The 18,681-nt window shown below is 45.7% G+C and overlaps 1 protein-coding gene across 9 annotated transcripts in view; it reads left to right on the top strand.

Moving 5' to 3' along the window:
- The window catches only part of MAP7D3 (MAP7 domain containing 3), a 57,474-nt gene that overhangs the window by 11,530 nt on the left and 27,263 nt on the right, over positions 1–18,681 (top strand). For 3 of the 9 annotated variants that reach the window (XM_032330447.1, XM_032330450.1, XM_032330449.1), the window contains exon 1: positions 16,952–17,078. In XM_032330447.1, coding sequence (XP_032186338.1) covers positions 17,024–17,078 — 55 coding nt within the window. In that variant the 5' untranslated portion in view covers positions 16,952–17,023. Of the gene's footprint in view, positions 1–5,612; positions 5,802–16,860; positions 17,079–18,681 lie in introns of those variants that run through there. The other 6 variants (XM_032330451.1, XM_032330445.1, XM_032330448.1 and 3 more) reach the window with 4 other exon arrangements.

The raw sequence follows: 18,681 nt of genomic DNA, 5'->3' as shown, positions 1-18,681 counted from the left end.
CCCGCCTCCCCCATTCCACAAACTTCTCCCTACTAATAGCAATCTACGGAAGTGATCAATTTCTTAAAATTAAAAGGAGACATATGTTCTTTCAGTGGTGGAAATTAGGTTTCCAGAGGGGCGCCTGGCTGGCTCAGTCAGTAGGGCATGCGACTCTTGATCTCGGGGTTGTGAATTCAAGCCCCAGCTTGGGCACAGATCTTATTGTAAATTTAAAAAAAAAAAAAAAAGGTTTTGGCGTGCCTGGGTGGCTCAGTGGGTTAAGCCTTTGCCTTTGTCTCAGTCATGATCTCAGGGTTCTGGGACAAAGTCCCACATCGGGCAGGGAGCCCGCTTCCCCCTCTATCCCTGCCTGCCTCTCTGCCTGCTTGTGATCTCTGTGTCAAATAAATAAATAAAATCTTAAAATTTTTTTTTTTTTTAAAAATAGGTTTCCAGGGGCACCTGGGTGGCTCTGTGGGTTGAGCCTCTGCCTTTGGCTCAGGTCATGATCTCAGGGTCATGGGATCGAGCCCCACATCGGGAATCTCTGCTCAGCGGGGAGCCTGCTACCTGCCACCCTCCTCTGCCTGCCTTTCTGCCTACTTGTGATCTCTCTCTCCCTGTCAAATAAATAAATAAAATCTTTTTTTTAAAAAAATAGGTTTCCAGGGACACCGAGCTGGCTCAGTCAGTGAGGCAGGCGAGTCTTGATCTTGGGGTTGTGGGTTCGAGCCTCTTGTTGGGTGTAGAGATTGCTTAAAAATAGAATCTTGAAAAAAATTAGGTTTCCAGAAGTAATTCTAATAGAAAGAACATCAAACTCCCCATCTTTGGAACAGGTTTCAGGCTGAGACCAGGAATTTAAGTGTCTCTCCAGAGTTCTTCATTTTGCTCTGAATGATTTAGTCACTACATAATACATAGCCACTAGTGTTTTTAGCTACGGCCCTGGTCAGGACCTGCTTATAACAATCCTTTATTTTAGCCGCCACCAAAGGTCCATTCTAGATAAGAGACCAAATTAGTACACATTTTCATCTTGCTCACCTTGAATATTTCTCCTCTCACCAGCAATATTCAAGAGATCCAAATACTCTGCATCTTTGTCAGCATGTTGATAGTATCAGTTTTGGTTTTGCTTTGTCTCTATTTTAACCAACTTGATCGGGTATGCAGTGGAATCTCACTGTGGCTTTAATTTGCATTTCCCTCATGACTAATGAGGTTGAGTATCTTTTCATATGCATGTTTGCTAGCATTATGCTTGGCACATAATAATTGCTTCCTGCCAAGATTTCAGGTGTTTTTTGTTTTTGTTTTTTTTACCCTCTTCTTTCCAAATGCATGATTTTACCAGAGGCCACCAAGAGACAAGATCTTCACCTCCCTGCTGGGGGGAGCGTTGGTTTAAGTAGCTGTCACGTGCTGTAGGAGGAAGGCAGGGGGGAGTTAGGGAGACAAAGGGGTGTCTTAGGGAACTTCTCACACACCACACTACGTAAGTTGAGCACAGACTTCTGGTAGTGAGAATTGTCCTAATTCTAAAAATGCTTTGTATGGTGACTAACATAATTTTAAAAATTATTTAAAACAATTAAAAAATAAAAACGCTTTTCAATACTAAAAATTCTTTTCAATTCTAACTTGTCTGGATTAAACATACAGACAACACACACGCACGCGCACGCACACGCACACAGCAGTTTTCTCTTTTTAATTGAACAGTTGTTTCCGTGAATTGTACCCTACAGGTAGACAGTTGGATTGGAAGCTGGCTATAACCAGCCACTGCAGAGTTGCCCATGCCGTGGCTGGCTGCATTATTACACTTACGATTCATATAAAATAGGATGAGAACATTCACTTATCTTTACAGCCCCCCCTTCACGCTCTGAAATCAAGTCTCTATAGTTCATTTCTTTTGCTGCTTAACAAGAAAAAAGCAACTTGATTCTTGAAGGCTGAAACCTGATTGCATTTTGACTCACTCAATATTAGCTAAAACATGTTAAAACTAGGCTAGACTAGGCGGGGGGTGGGATTTAATGAAATATGAGACAAGATCTCAACCCCAGGAGTGAAATTTGTGGTCCTATACCTTGGGTTTATTTCAGGAAACAGCTGAAAATTCCTTGTAGTCCAGACTTGGTGCATGGGGCCTAGACAAGAGCGAAAGGCAAGGCATCATAAAAAAAAAAAAAAAAAAAAAAAAGGCTTTTTCTTTTCTTTCTGAACACAAAGTTTCCTTTGGTCCCCGACTCACTTTTTAACAGCATTCTCAATTTGTGCTCAACTGTTTCCTGTTCACATTTTCCAAATGCCCTTGTTTATTATTCTCTGCCTTAAAAAAAGCTATAGAGAGACAGCATAAAATGTTATCTAAGCCTTAATATGTATTCGTAGCCCAAGGAACCAACAAAAGTCAAAAGTGTGGAGAGAGGAGGGGCGAGAGTAATATTACTATTGTTCAAATTACAGAGATGTAATTCCTCTATTACATATAGAGGAGTGATAGATAGATGTTCTTTTTTTTTTTTTTAAAGATTCTATCTATTTACTTGACAAAGATCACAAGTAGGCAGAGAGGCAGAGAAAGCGAGTGATAGAGAGAGAGAGGGAAGCAGGCTCACCGCCGAGCAGAGAGCCCGATGCGGTGCTCCATCCCAGGACCCTGAGATCATGACCCGAGCCGAAGGCAGAGGCCCACTGAGCCACCCAGGCGCCCCTAGATAGATGTTCTTGTTTAAGGAAGCTCTTCACCTAACTGATAAATTAATCGGAGGAGATCGGGATTATACCTGAAAACAAACACTGGAAGAAAGTCCATCCTTTTCAATGAATAATTCTGTGCCTATTACCAAAGAGAATTTTATGTGAGCGGAGGAAGGTTTGCCCCACTTAACTACGCAGTCAGTTCTTAATTATCCATGTTAAGAGAGAGAAGCAATTGCTCTGATAAGCTGAAACAACAGATAATCAAAAATTCTTCCCCTTAATTAATCACCTGTCCTCCTACAGTCTGTCTCCCCCTCCGCCTGAGCCCAGCAAACATTTGTTGTTAATTAGGGAAAATGTTTTCCCGAGCTAATCTCTCCCCCTACAGGCAACCAGCCTACCAAGCCTGTGGATCAGTTCCCCAAGGGGAGGCTGTTATCACCCGAGGCCAAGGTGGCAGGGAGGAGGTGGTACGGGGTAGTGATCACGGGCTGAGAACATCAGGGTGAGCTGAGGGACTCTGGGCACAGTGCTCTCTGAGCCTCAGCTTACTCAGTTGTAAAATGAGGATCATAATAATTATTACCTCATTGGGCTGTTGTCAGATGTAAATGGGAGACAGTGCAAAGCCCCTGACTCAATGGGTGCCCTTGGTGACGTCAGCCACTTTAGTCTGCTTATTAAAAAGATTGTTGATTGTGCCAAGAAGAGAGTAAGTGGATCCGCTCAACGAGGCGCCGGTGGTTTGGCTGCAAGTGATTCATTGGACTCGTACTAAATAAAAACTTTTGACTGCTTAAAATACATTCTATTGGCTGCCGGCTGGCCTGCAAGAACCATTGCTTCAGTTCTCACGTCTGAGAACGTTCTGGGAGTTCTCCCAGGGTGGGAAAGGTCTCTCCGGAAATTGAGATTCCCGGGCTGGGGGGCTCAGGGAGTCCCGGGGAGCACTTCCTTCCGCACTGAGCACCCTGTTGAGCTTAAAGCTCCGGTAAGGGAGGGCTCCTGGGGTGGGGGATTCCGGCCTGACCACCCCCACTTCCCCACCGGAACTACTCTGGCTTTGTTTAATATGTAAATATCATTGATTCCATCTCCATACCTTGCTGCGGGCCTGGGAGCTAGTCTCCTGGGAAGGTGATTTTGCAAATAATTTAATCTCGTCCCTTCCGGGTGGGTTTCAGACCACCTTTGGGAATTCTGGGACGGGTCTACAGTCACCGGTGCATACGTTAACTACCTGTGTGACCTCGGTCACTTGTCCTCTGGACTATGAAATGAGTTGCCCTGGAAATTCTCTGAGGGTGGTTCTTTCCTGCTCAGACCTAGAGTTTACAGGATTACAGGTGCTGGTGTAGGGAGGGGAGGTATGGGAAACAACACAATAACTCGCACATTTGAAAGAGGACAGAGATGGGTCACACGTACATTTAATAATACCGTCCAAAGAAGCTCTTCTCCTAACCTCATTTTATTTATTTGTTTTTAAAGCTAATCTTTTTTTAAGAGAGAGATAAAAGGAGCAGAGGGAGAGGGAGAGAGACTCTTAAACAGGCTCCACATCCAGCACGCAGCTGCGAGCAAGCCAGGCTGGATGGCAGGACCTCCAAAATCATGACCTGAGCCAAAATCAAGAGTCCGGGGCTTAACCAACTGAGCCACCCAGGCGCCCCTCTCCTAATCTCATTTTAGTTAAAGGTAGAGACTAGCTTGCAGAAACACCATAAGGTTTAGCATATCTGAAGTCCCACAAATTATTTGGTCAATGGAATGATTTTCTCCTAGTTTTTCCCTAGGCCACCCCAGGGACCAGAAAGACCAGACCTTGCAAGGAGGCTATGCTCCTTTTCCTCACTAGGTGGCAGCAACACTTAGCTTTGTCAAAGAGAAAAAGGGTCTATTGTCCCTGGTAGGATCTCTATCTCATGTTTGATTTTGGAGCATCGCCATACTGTCTGTTTCTATTTCTATTTTATTTTCCTGAACAACCAGTAATCGTAAATAATGATACAGGTTTCGTGGGGGGGGGGGTGTAGCCATAAAAGAACCAAAGCAAGAACTGAGTAGGACCCTTTAACTCGCAGATGATGAAACAGCTCTAGCCAAGGTCATAGGTGTAGGGTGAAGTGGCAAAGTAGGAACTAGAGCTCTGGTCTTTAACTCTGCATCCCAATATCTTCCACTTTCCTTCTTCGGGGAGGTAAATATTGCCCAAAGATTTCATTTAGCAACTGTGCGTGCTGAGGCAGATTAGTTCATCTCTCTGGGCCAGAGTTCCTCATCTGTAGTAAGGCCGTAATAATAATAATATCGACTTCCTAGGATTTTACAAGAATTAGAGACCAGGGACGCCTGCCTGGCTCAGTCAGTGAAGCATGCAACTCTCGATCTTGGGGTCATGAATGGAAGCCACACATTGGGGGTAGAGATGACTTCAGGAAATACAAGGAAAAAAAACAGAATTAGAGACCATGTGTGTAAGGGACAGAGAGGCATGTGACAGAGTCTGTATGTGTACATACGACGTACACATGCTTTTTTTTTTTTTTTTAACAAAAGCAGTAAAGCCATCTTCAGGAAATCAGGAATGGCAGAGGAATTCAAGGCTCCTTTCAAAGCTAACTTTTTTGCAATAATATAGCCTCTCGTCACTAGTGACACACAAACACAGTAAGCTGGTGGTATTTCTCTGGAGAGCAATCTGGTTTGAGAGCTCTTTCTGTGTCTCATTCCATTTTTGAGAACATATTCCGAGGAAACCACCCCAAAAGGGGTACAGGGGTGGGAGGGCGGTAAGCTATGTAAGATTGTTCCAAGTCCCACTATTTATAATGGTAACAAACGGAAAACTTCCCAACAGTCACTGATTTGGTATGGAGATGAACTGTGTGTCTAACTCCAGGTCTCTTCCTTAGGAAAACAAGTGAGAGACAGAGGTTCCTTCCATTACTACCCCCTAACCACATCATTCGCCCACTGCAGTAAGACCTGCGGTGGAGAGCCGGGCTTGCTCAGAAGATGAGTCTCTGAGTACCACATCCTGTCTAGTTCATTGAACTCAACTGGAAACATGCAAAAGGTCAAGAAAAAACCCCCCAATTCAGGTGAGTGCTGACTTCCTCTGCAGAGCCCCACGATTGGAGAACACTGCGTTTGCAGATCGCATAGGGTAACTCTAATCAGAGACCCATTTCACAGAAGTTGTTCTTAGGATAGAAACCACTAAGTCTCTCCAGAAAGTGTAGGGCTGGGTTAGGTGATGTGGCCTGGTAGAGTCCTATAGAGTCACCATAGCTAAATTAAATCCAAGTGATAATAATGGCTGACACTGATAAAATGCCTACCCATCTATACGATGTTTTGTCTACTCTTTACAAAGCACTTGGGGATTCTGGTCTCATTTAATCCTTGAAACAACACTGGAGTCAGCGTGGCAGGTAAGTCACCATGTCATAAATGAGAGCGTGAGAAGCAGGACAAGAGGAAGCACAAAGGCCTTGGAGTCAAACAGACCTGAATTCATGTCACAGCTCCGGTGGTTCCTAGCCGTGTGACTCTTTTTAAGCTCGTATTTCCTCATTCATAAAATAGGGATGATAATAGTGTTCACTCCAAGGATGGCTGTGAGGATTAAATGAGATGCCGCATGGAGGCAAAGGGCCTTGACACTCAAAAATGTAACTTATTGTTATTGAATCAGTGACAATTTGTAAGTGACAGAAGTCAGAACAGGCACCCCAAGCCCAGAGGGCTGAAAGTTTTGAATTCAAGCCCACAAATATATAGAGCCACAGTTAGATTTTCTTATTGAAATGGCAGGCTTTTCTTCAAAACCCAGATCGCTGCTTTGTTTGTGATGGAAATTCACAAGTGAATCTCTGGCATTCCTTTGATTTGGTGAAGCCCTTGGGATGTCACACTCCATGTGAGGCTTTTCTTAGATTTTAATACAGAAATTATTCATCCTGTTCTGTATTAGCACGTTTACTTTTGGTCTAAGACACTGAACAGGAGGAGGAAGTCAGAAAAAGGCCAGGAAAGCATGATCACTGCCAAGAGTACAGGGGTGGGGAGAGTTGGGGGGAGGAGGGGTTGCTGGGAAAGGAAGTTTCAGGCAAGAATCCCCAAGTTCCTTTTCTATGCCTAGACAGAACAGTTAAACCACTTTTTTTTTTTTTTTTTGCAATAATATAGCCTCTCGTCACTAGTGACACACAAACACAGTAAACTGGTGGTATTTCTCTGGAGAGCAATCTGGTTTGAGAGCTCTTTCTGTGTCTCATTCCATTTTTGAGAACATATTCCGAGGAAACCACCCCAAAAGGGGTACAGGGGTGGGAGGGCGGTAAGCTATGTAAGATTGTTCCAAGTCCCACTATTTATAATGGTAAAAAACGGAAAACAACCCAAATGTTCAATAATGGTAAAGTGTCTAAAAAAAAAGTAGTCTACCGACCAGATGGAACATTCTTCAGACATCAAAATGGTAAGTATGCGGGCTGTGTTAAGTGAAAAAAGATCACAATGTGGCATAGACACAAACATTACAACTATGTAAACCTAAAATATATGTGGATGTGAATATAAAGGAAGAAAAATGTGTAGTGGCTAGAATATGTTCATTCAGTTTTGTGTAGCTGCTATGAACACTGCTTTATATCCCGTTTAATCCTCGAGGCAACTAATCATTTTGTCAATTTCCACACACAAAAAGATAACAGAATTTTGAAAATGGGGCGTTAAAACATATGACTCTGCCATTTACTAGCCGGGTGACCTTGGACAAGTCTCCCTCTAAATTGTTTTCTTTGCAAAATAAAGAGGAAGCTGACTAAGGATTAAATCTCAAGCTCTTAAAATCCAGTGCCTTTGAGCTAGCAAATAAGTCATCATTTAAGTTTTTCTCTCTCTGGTGCTTCTGAGGAATCCCAGCTCAGAATGCTCACCTGAAAGTGTTCCTTAACTTGTTGTTTTGAAAAGTATGGCGCAAAATGCCACCGGAGAAAAATATAACTGACTTTCCTATTTTGAAACAATACACAATTCCAAATATCGTATTACTGTCATTCGTATTTCCATGACTTTTGTTGGAGACCAGACTGAAAGCGCTTCCTTTCTCCCACACCCAGAGAATTGGCAGAGGTTAGGGGAAGGGGAGTGGGAAATGTAGTCAGAATTTGGAACCATGCACAGACAGGGTAAGCAAAAAATGTCGAAATTTTGTGCTGATACCTCCTCAAGGCCGAAGGGAAATTTGAACCTGTTTTGGTTTCAGTTAGTATTAAAATAATCTTGCCCTGAAAGAGACACTGTGTGTCCCACAAGTGCAAGCTGTCCTTCTGGGATGGGGGGTGGTGGTGGTGGTGGTGGTGGTGGTGGTGGTGGTATTTTACTAGACCCTACCCCTTTCTAGAAAAGGCCTTCTCCTCCCCTTACAGCAGAGGAAAACAGAGAAGGAAGGTGGGTGAGGAACAGAGACATAAAGGGTAGTGACTCTTCTGGTTCATTATAAGATTTCAAGTGCGTGGATGATTCCTATGGTTGTTTCTCCCCAAACAAGCCTCTTTGTTAGATAGTTATACACAATTATTCTTTGTCTGAAAACCTGGCCACTGCTTGGCTCTGACTGCAAACCCCTTTTCCAGCATTTGGGCTCCAAAATGCTTTGTTCCCTTGGTCTCCTATCTTCATTATTCTATTGCCTTGTGAAACATCTCCCACCTTCTGGCCACAAATGAAAACCCAGTAGTGGAAGGTGTGGGGGTGAATGGATTATCTAGTGAATTATCTATTCCAATCTGTGCTGTGTGCTGTATTGTCATTATTAATTATTAATGTCATTATTAATGGTATTAATGGTATTCTATTGGTTTCGTAGCCTAACTGTCAAGAGTAAGTGAGACAACATGAAAAAAGCATGTGATATTTGCCTCTAAGATATTAGCTGTTGTTATTACTACATTTTATATTGAGCTCATACTGAGAACTGTACCTGATCCTCTCTATCAACAAAATGGGTTTTTTTTTAAAGATTTATTTATTTGAGAAACTGAGGGAGAGAGAGAGAGAACACAAGTGGAGTGGCAAGGGTCAGAGGGAGAGGGAGAAGCAGGCTTCTCACTGAGCGGGGAGCCCAATGCAGGACTCAACCCCAGGACCCTGAGATCGTGACTTGAGTGGAAGTCAGACACTTCACTGACCGAGCAACTGCTATTACCCTCATTTTACAGATGCAAAAACCTAGACTTTTCGTTGAATAGTCTAAGTGGCAGGGCTGGGACCCAAGCCACCACACGGTAATGGGTAAAGGTCATGTTTGGGTACTTTACAAGTTAGCCAATCTGTTACTCTCCTAGCCAGTCAGTTACTAAATTTTGAAAGCTTACATAATGACAGCATTTCTCCCAGAACCGATTTTCTTCAAATGTCATTTCCTCCTTCTATAAACAGACTGAACACATCCCTGACTCACATTTGAACAAATTCATTTCACATTTCGAATTTGCTTTCCCCTGCAGTCAGCCCTATGGCAATTCCACAGGCCCAGGGCCAAATTCCAGCTCATAGTGGAGGATGTGTGAATACCATAGGCTAGGAAAATAGCATGAGACCAACTGACAGTGGTCCCCAAAGTGCTATGCTACCCAGCTCTTCCCCAGCAGGCCGTGGATTAAGATATAAATGAAACATATGGAGATGGGAAAAAGCATATGTCAGGCCTGCTGTGGCCCATGTTCCTGTCAAGCTCACGCACTGGGTCATTTTTAATCATGAAAACACCACCAAGCAGGCTTCCCAAATATTTCTACAGAACTAAAATTGAAATCAGTGCTGTATTTCTCGCACCTTCCTTCTGAAGTCAGACTCAGCTGCTGTATCCCAGGATTTGGCACACACCCTCCTCCCCCCAGAGAAAGAACTAGTTAGTTCCTCCTGGGTACGTTTTAGTCGAATTAATCATCCCTAGGCATAATAATATCAATAACAGCACAAACCCTCTACCGAACACCATGCAGAGTTCTGAGGGTAACACTTGTAAGAGCGACTTTTTCCGGGAAGCCTCTCAAGCTACGTTGGCCCTTGGCCAACTCCCCCATTCCCATGTCGTCCACTCCCAGATTCAAAGAGTGATTCGATTTTGCTGTTCTTTTTGCCCTTGGCCTAGGCTGCCAGGCACTGTTTTTAGGGGCCCTCTCTTGCTCTGGCTCCTGCTACTTCTGGAAAGCTCAAGAACTCTGGAATCAGATTATCCCAAATCTGAATCCTGCCTCTGTGCGGTGGGGAAGAGTCAAGAGTGGCCTGAGAGCCAAGGTATTTGCCCAGTTCTGCTGCTGCAAAAAAGAGTTCCCAGGAGGGAGCTGAGTCCGGAGCAGCAGACAGGGACCAACTCATTGGACCCCTCACAAAAATCATGGTTGTTCAACATCCTTTTAAGCATGCCTTTGCCAGTGTAGCCATATCTCAATCTGTTTCCCTCTGGTGTCCCTTTTCCGTTTCATTGGGAGGATATGGGGCAAATTCCAGCTGGATTACGTAATGGTTCCCAGCACCAGATCAGGAATTGTCACTTTTTTCCTCCCAAAAGATTATCTGGACAGCCTTTCACGGATGTGCAGGGAAAGGAGCTGGAGTCAAAGTGAAGGCCTGAATTTTGTGACCTTGCTGGTCATCCCTAGCTCTCACCTTTTGTGGCTATCTTGACAGCAACATCTACAAACTACAGAAAAGCAAAGTCAAGGGTGTGTGTCTTTCATGAGGAACAGAGAACTGTGGTCTGTGTACCCATTGGCCTCAGGGATAACCTGTACTTTCTCTTCTCTGCCCCATCCACCCTAAGAGTCTTCTCTGAAAACACTCCTCGGGGGCCTGGAGGGGCTGGCTGTTGAGCGAACCTGGCCCTGAAGGTTTGCTCTGTGTTGCTGAGTCCTTCACCCCAGCCACACACATGGATGAGAAACCCAGTGGCGAAACTTGCCTGGGCTCTTGGCTGCCCAAGTGTGCATTCCGCTAGACCCACGTGGCCTGAGGAGTGTGCACACAAGGTTCCCTTGTACTCTCAGCCCCCTTTTTAAAATCTGAAAGTACACATTCTCTAAATAGATCTGCAAGCTGGCCCTCAAGGAACAATGGGCTTTATAGTGTAGACTTTCCACTACAACTGTATCAGCCCATTGACAATTGAATTTTGCAAAGGGAAATTTTTTTAAAGATTAAAAAAAAAATGTTGAAGTAATTTCTACACCCAATGTGGGGCTCAAGCCCATATCCCCAAGATCAAGAGTCACACGCTCGTAACTAGTAGAGCCAGCCCTCCCCCCCAACTCCAGCAAAGGGAAATTCTTAAGAAGAGCCAGAATAAGGGGGGCGCCTGGGTGGCTCAGTGGGTTAAGCCTCTGCCTTTGGCTCAGGTCATGATCTCAGGGTCCTGGGATGGAGCCCCACATCCGGCTTTCTGCTTAGCAGGGAGCCTGCTTCCCCGCCTCTCTGCCTACTTGTGATCTATGTCAAATAAATAAAATCTTAAAAAAAGAAAGAATAGCCAGAATAAGGATGGATTTTTTTTTCAGAGAGGGAGAGAGGAGAGGGAGAGGGAGAGAGAGAATCTTAAAAAGACTCCTTACCCAGTCAGGAGGACAACATGGGGCTGGATCTCGCAACCCTGAGATCATGACCTGAGCTGAAATCAAGGTTTGGACACTTAACTGACTGAACCATCCAGGCCCCCCAAGGATGGAATTTTTAAATCACTGACAATGGTTTTATTCTTTCTTAAGTAAACCCTATCCCCAAAGTGAGGCTCGAACTCCCAGCTCTGAGATTAAGAACTCGCAGCTCTACAGACTGGGCCAGCTAGGAGCCCCACGTCTGAAAATCTTAAAGACCTAAGAGCTTTTAGAATAGTATGTAGTCCCAGATAAAACTTGATGATTAACGAAGAGCGATATATAAATCTGCATGAGATTCCTTCCATGGCTTTTGCATTTCACTTTCTGTGTGTGATCTGGATGTTTCTCCCCTCGGTCATTCAACTAGCTCCTTTTAAAATGTAGGTGCATATGTGCGTACAGTGTGCTGTGGGATGGAGAGAAAGCGAGGGAAAACCGAGTATGTTGTGTGTTGTATCAGAGACCAGCGTAGGAGACTGTGGTACAAACCTCCCTCAGGCTTCCCGGCCACGCCTCCTCCCTCTGTGCGGTGCTCCTCCCTCCACTGTGATGCCCTTCCCTGTGTGATGCATCGCGCCGTTGCCATGACAATACCTTGGCTTTCAATGTACTCCAGGGCAAAGCATCTGCCTGCCCTTAGTGAAAAAAAAAAAGAAAGAAAAAAAAAAAGGTTAAGGATCAGTAAATCAGGAACTAGGAGAGACTAGGTCTGTATTAGAATTTTTCAGATTTATTATCATCAAAGAGAAATAACATTAGGTACTCAGGTGTACTTGACATCACACTAGACATCATTTGGTATATTTCCTTAGAGTTATATGTTATACAACTAATAACACTTAAAGAATCAGAAACTCTGGGAATGAGGCCCGACAATGTGGGTTCTAATAAACTATCTCGACTCCTCTTTTCTTCCCATTTTCTCCCATCTGGATTTCACCAATATTTAGCTCTATTAGAAATTCCTAAGTGTCTGTAAAGGGCACTCCTTGATATTTTAGGCTTTTTGGCATCCTCTGAAGCTTCCTTTATGTTACAGGCCTGTATTTAGAATGAGAAGACCCAGCCCATGTTTGCTCTACCTTATTTGAAGTTAAGGGGGAAAAATGAGGACATTTACTTGCCCTTTAATAATTTTAAGTCTAGATCTTTTCAAACCACCCCCTCCGCCCCAGTGGCCATCCAGAATATTTTCATTTCTTCCTCCAGTACATAGAGGCTTTTAGTATTTGCTCTCATTCATTCAGCCAACATTCATTGCAAGATAGACTACAAGAGATGTGGTGTCTTTCCCTTTACACATGCATTTTTTTAACGTGTATTTTGAATCCAGTCCTGAATACTCAGCATTTATTGATTTTACTGAGTCTTTCTAGAAGAAAGCTGTTTAAGAGGAGACCTACGGATCTCCACTGCAAGACCTATATTAAACACCTATTTACAATGGTTTCTTACTCAAGAGTTTGAATCAAAAATTTTTAACGGTTTATTTATTTATTTTGGAGAGAGAGCCTGTGGCAAGGAGGGGCAGAGGGGGAGGGAGAGAGAAACCTAAGCAGGCTCTGTGTGTTGGGCCTGGAGGCCGACACCCGACCCGGGCAGGGCTTGATCTCAGGACCCCGAGATCACCACCGGAGCTGAAACCAAGATTCAGACATTTAACCAGCTCCGCCGCCCAGGCGTCCAGAGTCAATTCTATTAAAGGCTTAAGAAACAGCTATCGACACTTGAGTTGGGAGGTGTAGTAAGACTACTAACTATAGAAAGTGCAGCTTTGAAAAGGCTCAGGTGCCTGAGTGGGAGGACTGGATCAATGAAAAACAGGAGGTATGGGTTAGGAGTAAAGAGTGGACTGGAGATCAGCACCTAGTAAACTGGGAGACACAGCGGAAGGCTTAGTAGACATACGTGGGCTTGGGTCCTGGCTCTGCCCCTTGCTGGCTATGCTAACCATGGATGGGCAGGTTAGTCAACCTCCCCATGCCTATTTCTTCATCTGTAAAATGAGGATGAGAATAGAAGCTGTCTCATAAAAGTACTGTAAGGATTAAATGAAGGGATCCGTGCAAAGCCTTTAGGACTGTGCCTGCCATTGGGTAGGCAATGGATAAATGACAGCTCTTACTATCTCCCCTAAGTGTCCAAGACTCACCCAATGCTCCGAGCAGAGGGCCACCACTGCCACCACACCCTTTCCCCTCCGAGGTTTATCTGAATTTCCAGTTTGGAGGGAAATACCTCTTCTTCCTCTCCTCAGAAGCTTACTGCCTTCACCCTGGTGAGCTTAGGCCATGATGATCAACCCCCCAGACCACCCCAGGAGGACCCAGGGACTCCCTAAAAAGGAGAGGGCACACAGAGCAAGGCCACCCCAGTTCTCCAGGCAAAGAGAAAGGAGGAGAGATGGGGTGAGGAGGGATGGCTGTGAAGGGTTGTGGCCTGGGTGGGTGGAAGGTGCTCCTGGGGTGGGAATTCCAGAGCTGAGAGAGCTTTGAGAAATGACCAGAGCCTGAGGTAAGCCTGTAGCTTAGGAGGGAAGAAAAGTGCAGATTTGGGGAAAGAAAGGAAAATGTGAATAGATTTGGCAAGAGATGAGTCCAGAATGAACCCCCCCCTTCCCCCCCAACCCTGGCATCACAGCCAAGCTGCAACAGATGGGAAGTAAGAGTCAGAAATGAGAAGCCAAGTGCCTCCACTGTGGGCCTGCCGGGCGAATCTGACAGGTAGTTCAGGAGAGGAGAGCCATCTTATGGCTATGAAGCTTAAAACTCCCAGTACAGTGCCGCGGTGGTGGGAGTTGCAGTGGAAATTTGTTAGACTCGGGCAGTCCGCCGAGTGTTTTTTACATGTGAATTCCATTTTTTAAAAACTTCATGGTTGATAGAAAAAAAAAAAATGTGACAAATTCTAGACCTGTTGTGCCTGTGGTTTCTGAATGTTCTTCCTGCTGGTGTCAGGTTTAAGGGGAAAAAATAACCAAGGGGGAAAAAAGTGAGCAGGATTCCAGTTCTTTTTTTGCTCACTGGGGAACTTACACGCTTTCCAAACACAGGAGGAGAGGAGCCGCCTGGGTTCCTTCCCAGCTGAGTCTGGGTTGGCCCCAGAAGAATTAGACTCACTCTACCCAAACGGACGCCCTTTAGTTCTAATATTTTTCCGAGAAATATACAGTCTTGTGGGGGCTCCTTAGGGAGCTGCTCTAGTTCCAAGAAAACCCCTAAGGCTGGACCCTGACATCGAATAATCAGCATAGAATCAATGGAGGGCAGGGCTCCTTTCCTGTCTCCCCCCGCCACGTGCCAGGCACAGAGCAGATGACAGTTTGAGTGATTCTGCCTTTGAAATGAACAAATGAATTATCTAATTATCTAATACATGGATCCTATTTAAATTTTCCCCATTGCTACAATAATCAATGCTCTTTAAAGCTATTTTTTAAAAATCTAGTTTCTTTTTTTAAAAAAATTTTATTTATTTGACAGAGAGAGAGAGAGAGAGAGAGCAAAAGCGGGGGGAGTGGCAAGTAGAAGGAGAGAGAGAAGCAGGCTCCTGACAGAGCAGGGAGCCTGACTTGGGGCTGGATCCCAGAACCCTGGGATCATGACCTGAGCTGAGGGTAGATGCTTAATCAACTGAGCCTCCCAGGTGCCCTTTAATCTAGTTTCTAATAAAGGACCATGCTTCATATTGGTCGCTTTAGTCTCCTGTGATCCAAAACACTCTCCAATGTTTGTTTTTAATCTTTGATGATAACATTTTGAAGCATCCAGGCCAGTTGTTTCATAGAATACGTCACAGTCTGGATTTGTCTGAAATTTCCTCATTATTAGATAGGTCCAGCATCTCACAATGGATTCAACATCTTGAGCATTTGCAAGAAACCATAAAGGTGGGGTGCCTGGGTAGCTCAATCACTTAAGCGTCTACTTTCGGCTCAGATCATGATCCCAGGGTCCTGGGATCGAGCTCTGAGTCAGTCAGTGTCAGGCTCCCTGTTCTGCTGGGAGCCTGCTTCTCCCTCTCGCTTTGTTGCTCCCCCTGCTTGTGTGTTCACCCTCCCTCTCCCTCAAGTAAATAAATAAAATCTTAAAAAAATAGAAAGAAACCATAAAGGTGATGTTGCATTTTTCTAGATTGTCCATTTGTGGAGTTCCAGATAAATCATCAAAGCTGAATTTATGTGTCTCTGCTTTGCTGGTGTCTTAATCACATGTGTGTCATATTAACAATCATGGCTACCATCATGTGCATCATGGAAAACTTTGCTCTCTGGGTACATACAGGAGCAGGACTTTGGATACTTTATAATGCCAAACTTCCTCCCCCCCACTCCCACTCTACCCCTGACTCGCATAGCAGCCCCCACTCTTCTGACTCCACCCCCAGTATTTTTTTTCCTCCATCCCCAGTATTAATCTACAGCCTCACCAACACTTATTGTTCACTCTTTAAATTTGCTAAATCTGTAGGTATAACATGATATCTTCTGGGTTTTGTTTGTATTCTCTCGGACTGCTGAAGAGTGTGAGCATCTTTTCTCAAGTTTCTTGATCATTTGTGATTTTTCTCTTGTGGGAGGCCTGTTTATGCCTTTTGCTCACTTCTTGGAGGTTTTTTTCCTTATGTATTTTTAGATCTTTGTGCATTCTGGATGCTAATCATTTATGAACTATGTATGAATCTCCAGCTTTTATGAAACAGTATTGCTTAAGGCTAAGCACATGGAGGAGGCTACTGGTCAGACATTTTGGGTTCAAATTCCAGTTCTGATAGTAACTGTGTGACTGTGAATAATTTAACTTCTCTCTGCTTTAGTTTCCTTATCTACGAGATGGGAGTGATAATGGTGCCGACTTTGTCAGGTAGTAGGGGGATTAAATGAATGAATATAGGTACCGTAGTTAGAACAGGGCCTGGCACATAGTAAGAGTCAATAAATGTTTGCTGTTATTAGCTCCTTCCCCTTTACAGCTCCCTGAAATCTTGAGATATAGAGGGCTCATCAAAGTGCGTGTCCCACAAGCCCTCTCCTTCACTTAAAGATCCACAAACACCGTAGAGACAATTCATGCAACTTTGAGACCTGACAGTGTCATGATTTATTTTGCAAAGATTTAAAGAAAGGCTCTACTCTTGATTGGGCCCCTAGTGCCTTCCAGGAACATCTCTACCCCCTAACCTGCCTCTGGGCCTCTTGTCCCTCACTTAGGCCTTTCTGTAGTGTTTCAAAGACTAGCAAACTCCGGATACAAGCGAACCCAGGAGGCGCTCGGTATAATGCTCCCTAAAGGAACGAAGGAACAAATGAAGAAAGGAAGGAATGTTACTGCGTTGCTATGTAGACGGGATGAAAAGGAAAAAGGAATGTTGGACGGCCAAGCCGGCTGATGATTGGCTGGCCCCCCGCACACCGATGCGAGGAGAACTTGGAACGTAGGAGAGGGTTCTTTAGACCAGAGGTCCCCGCCCAGCGGCCAGGACGTGGTGTGTAGTGAGCAGCGCTGCAGGGCTTGCGGGTCTCAGGCGGGCGCGGCGGCTCTGCGGGCCCCGCCCCGCCCCGCCCCCCGGCGCCGCGGCCGAAGCGGGCCAGACGGCGGCGCCGGAGCCTGCGCACTGGACCCCCAGCGCCGCCAGCGGTTTCAGACGCGGCGGCTCGGAAGATGGCGGAGCGCGCCGGCGGCGGCACCTCCCTGAGGGGGATGCGCGAACGCATGGGTGAGCGGCCTGGCGTCTCCCGGGGGAACTCGGAACCGCGCGGGAGGCGGGCGTCTCGTGGCCCCGGGGGCCGTTGAAGCGGCGCGGAGGGCGTCAGAAAACTTTACTCCGGAGTGGCCTCGCGCCGTCCGGTCCTCCCCTCACCCGCCCCGGAGTTTCCCTGGACGGGACAGAGAACCGTTGTGAGACGGGGGTGGGGAGGAGGAACGGCCAGCCGGCCGGCCGGCATCACCGACGGCCGAAGTCCCGCGGCCAGCGTTCCAACGGTCGCCGCCACCGGCCGAACCCCGCGGGCGGGGCGTGAGGGAACTAACGGACGCTGTGGGCGCAGGGGTGGGGGTGGAGGGGCCTGTGACCCCGGACCCCGAGGACGGTTCTGAGCTGCGCCTGCCGTTGGGGGGCGGCGGGCGCCCGCGCGGCCATCGAACGGACGCGCCACAGCCCGGGATGTGCAGGCGCCCGCCAAGACCCCGCGCGCCAGGGCAGCCTTTCCAGGCGCCGGGAGCCGGGAGTTTTCTCTCTGCGCGGGGCGCTCGCATCCTCTCCCACGGTCGCAGTCCTTGCCTCTCCCAAGGACTTAATCTATTGCACCCTCCCGGCCAACGTCCGGTGAGGAGGGAGCCCTGGGGGCTGTTCCTTTGAAAGTTGGGAGAAACTTGCCTCTCCGCTCCTCCTGATTTGCCTGCTGTAGCACATGACTTCGTCAAGATGTCACCTTCCGTGGGACATCTTGCAGACCCTAGGCGGCAATGAACGGGAAGCAGCGCTTCAGTGTGCTTTCTTCTGAACTGGCCCCAACGCCAAAATGTTTGTCGCCCCCAAAGCGTTAATTTTCTAAAGTTTGGTAGCGCGTTGCTTAGCCCAGGAGGCTGCTCCGCTCGCGGAGCGAAATGGTATTTCTCGCTTGTGGGAGGTTACTTGGTTTTCTCAGGCCAGTTGCTATTACTATGAGCTTGAGAATAAAACGATCTTAATTGATTTTATCGAAAGCCTTGGGGATTTTTCATTTGCAGTTGAAAAATTGGCTGCGATTGAGAGGCTTTGTGTTACTTCAGAATACTTTGAATCCACTCCCCAAACAACGTATTAGAAGCAAATACACTTTCATCTTTACCTAGAGAGAGAGTGCATTAAATTCGGATTGTTTCATTACTTGTCGACACTTAAGGCTCTCTGCCATTTGTTTATTTCAGTGATTTAAAGTAACCAGCATTCTGGATAACCCCCTTCCCCAGCATTTTTGGATATTGAATGTTGTGAAGTATTTTAAAATCTTTTATGAAACAGTTGCTTGGATTCACAGTATTTCAAGCCAAAAACTTAGTCATGCAAAAAGGGCTTAACCCAGAACCCTAATTGACCTCCTTGTTGCCCATTTCCTATTAGGAATTGAAAACATCACATGTTATATGTTAGAATTTTCACAGACTTCGGGCTTTAACAAGATTTGCCCTCATGGTCTCAGCGTTTTCCTGAAGGGGACAAGGAGTCATTGAAATGTTTTGCCACTTAGTGGCAAATGAGATGCCACTGTGACAGTTGCTTCTTTTCATTCTGTTATCCAAGTAACCATGAGTAGCCCTGAATCTGTTAATCTGGTTAA

The sequence above is a fragment of the Mustela erminea genome, chromosome X, assembly GCF_009829155.1.
Source record: "Mustela erminea isolate mMusErm1 chromosome X, mMusErm1.Pri, whole genome shotgun sequence".
NCBI lineage: Eukaryota > Metazoa > Chordata > Mammalia > Carnivora > Mustelidae > Mustela > Mustela erminea.
Note: the sequence above shows the minus strand (reverse complement) of the source record. Positions and strands in the feature narration are given on the sequence as shown.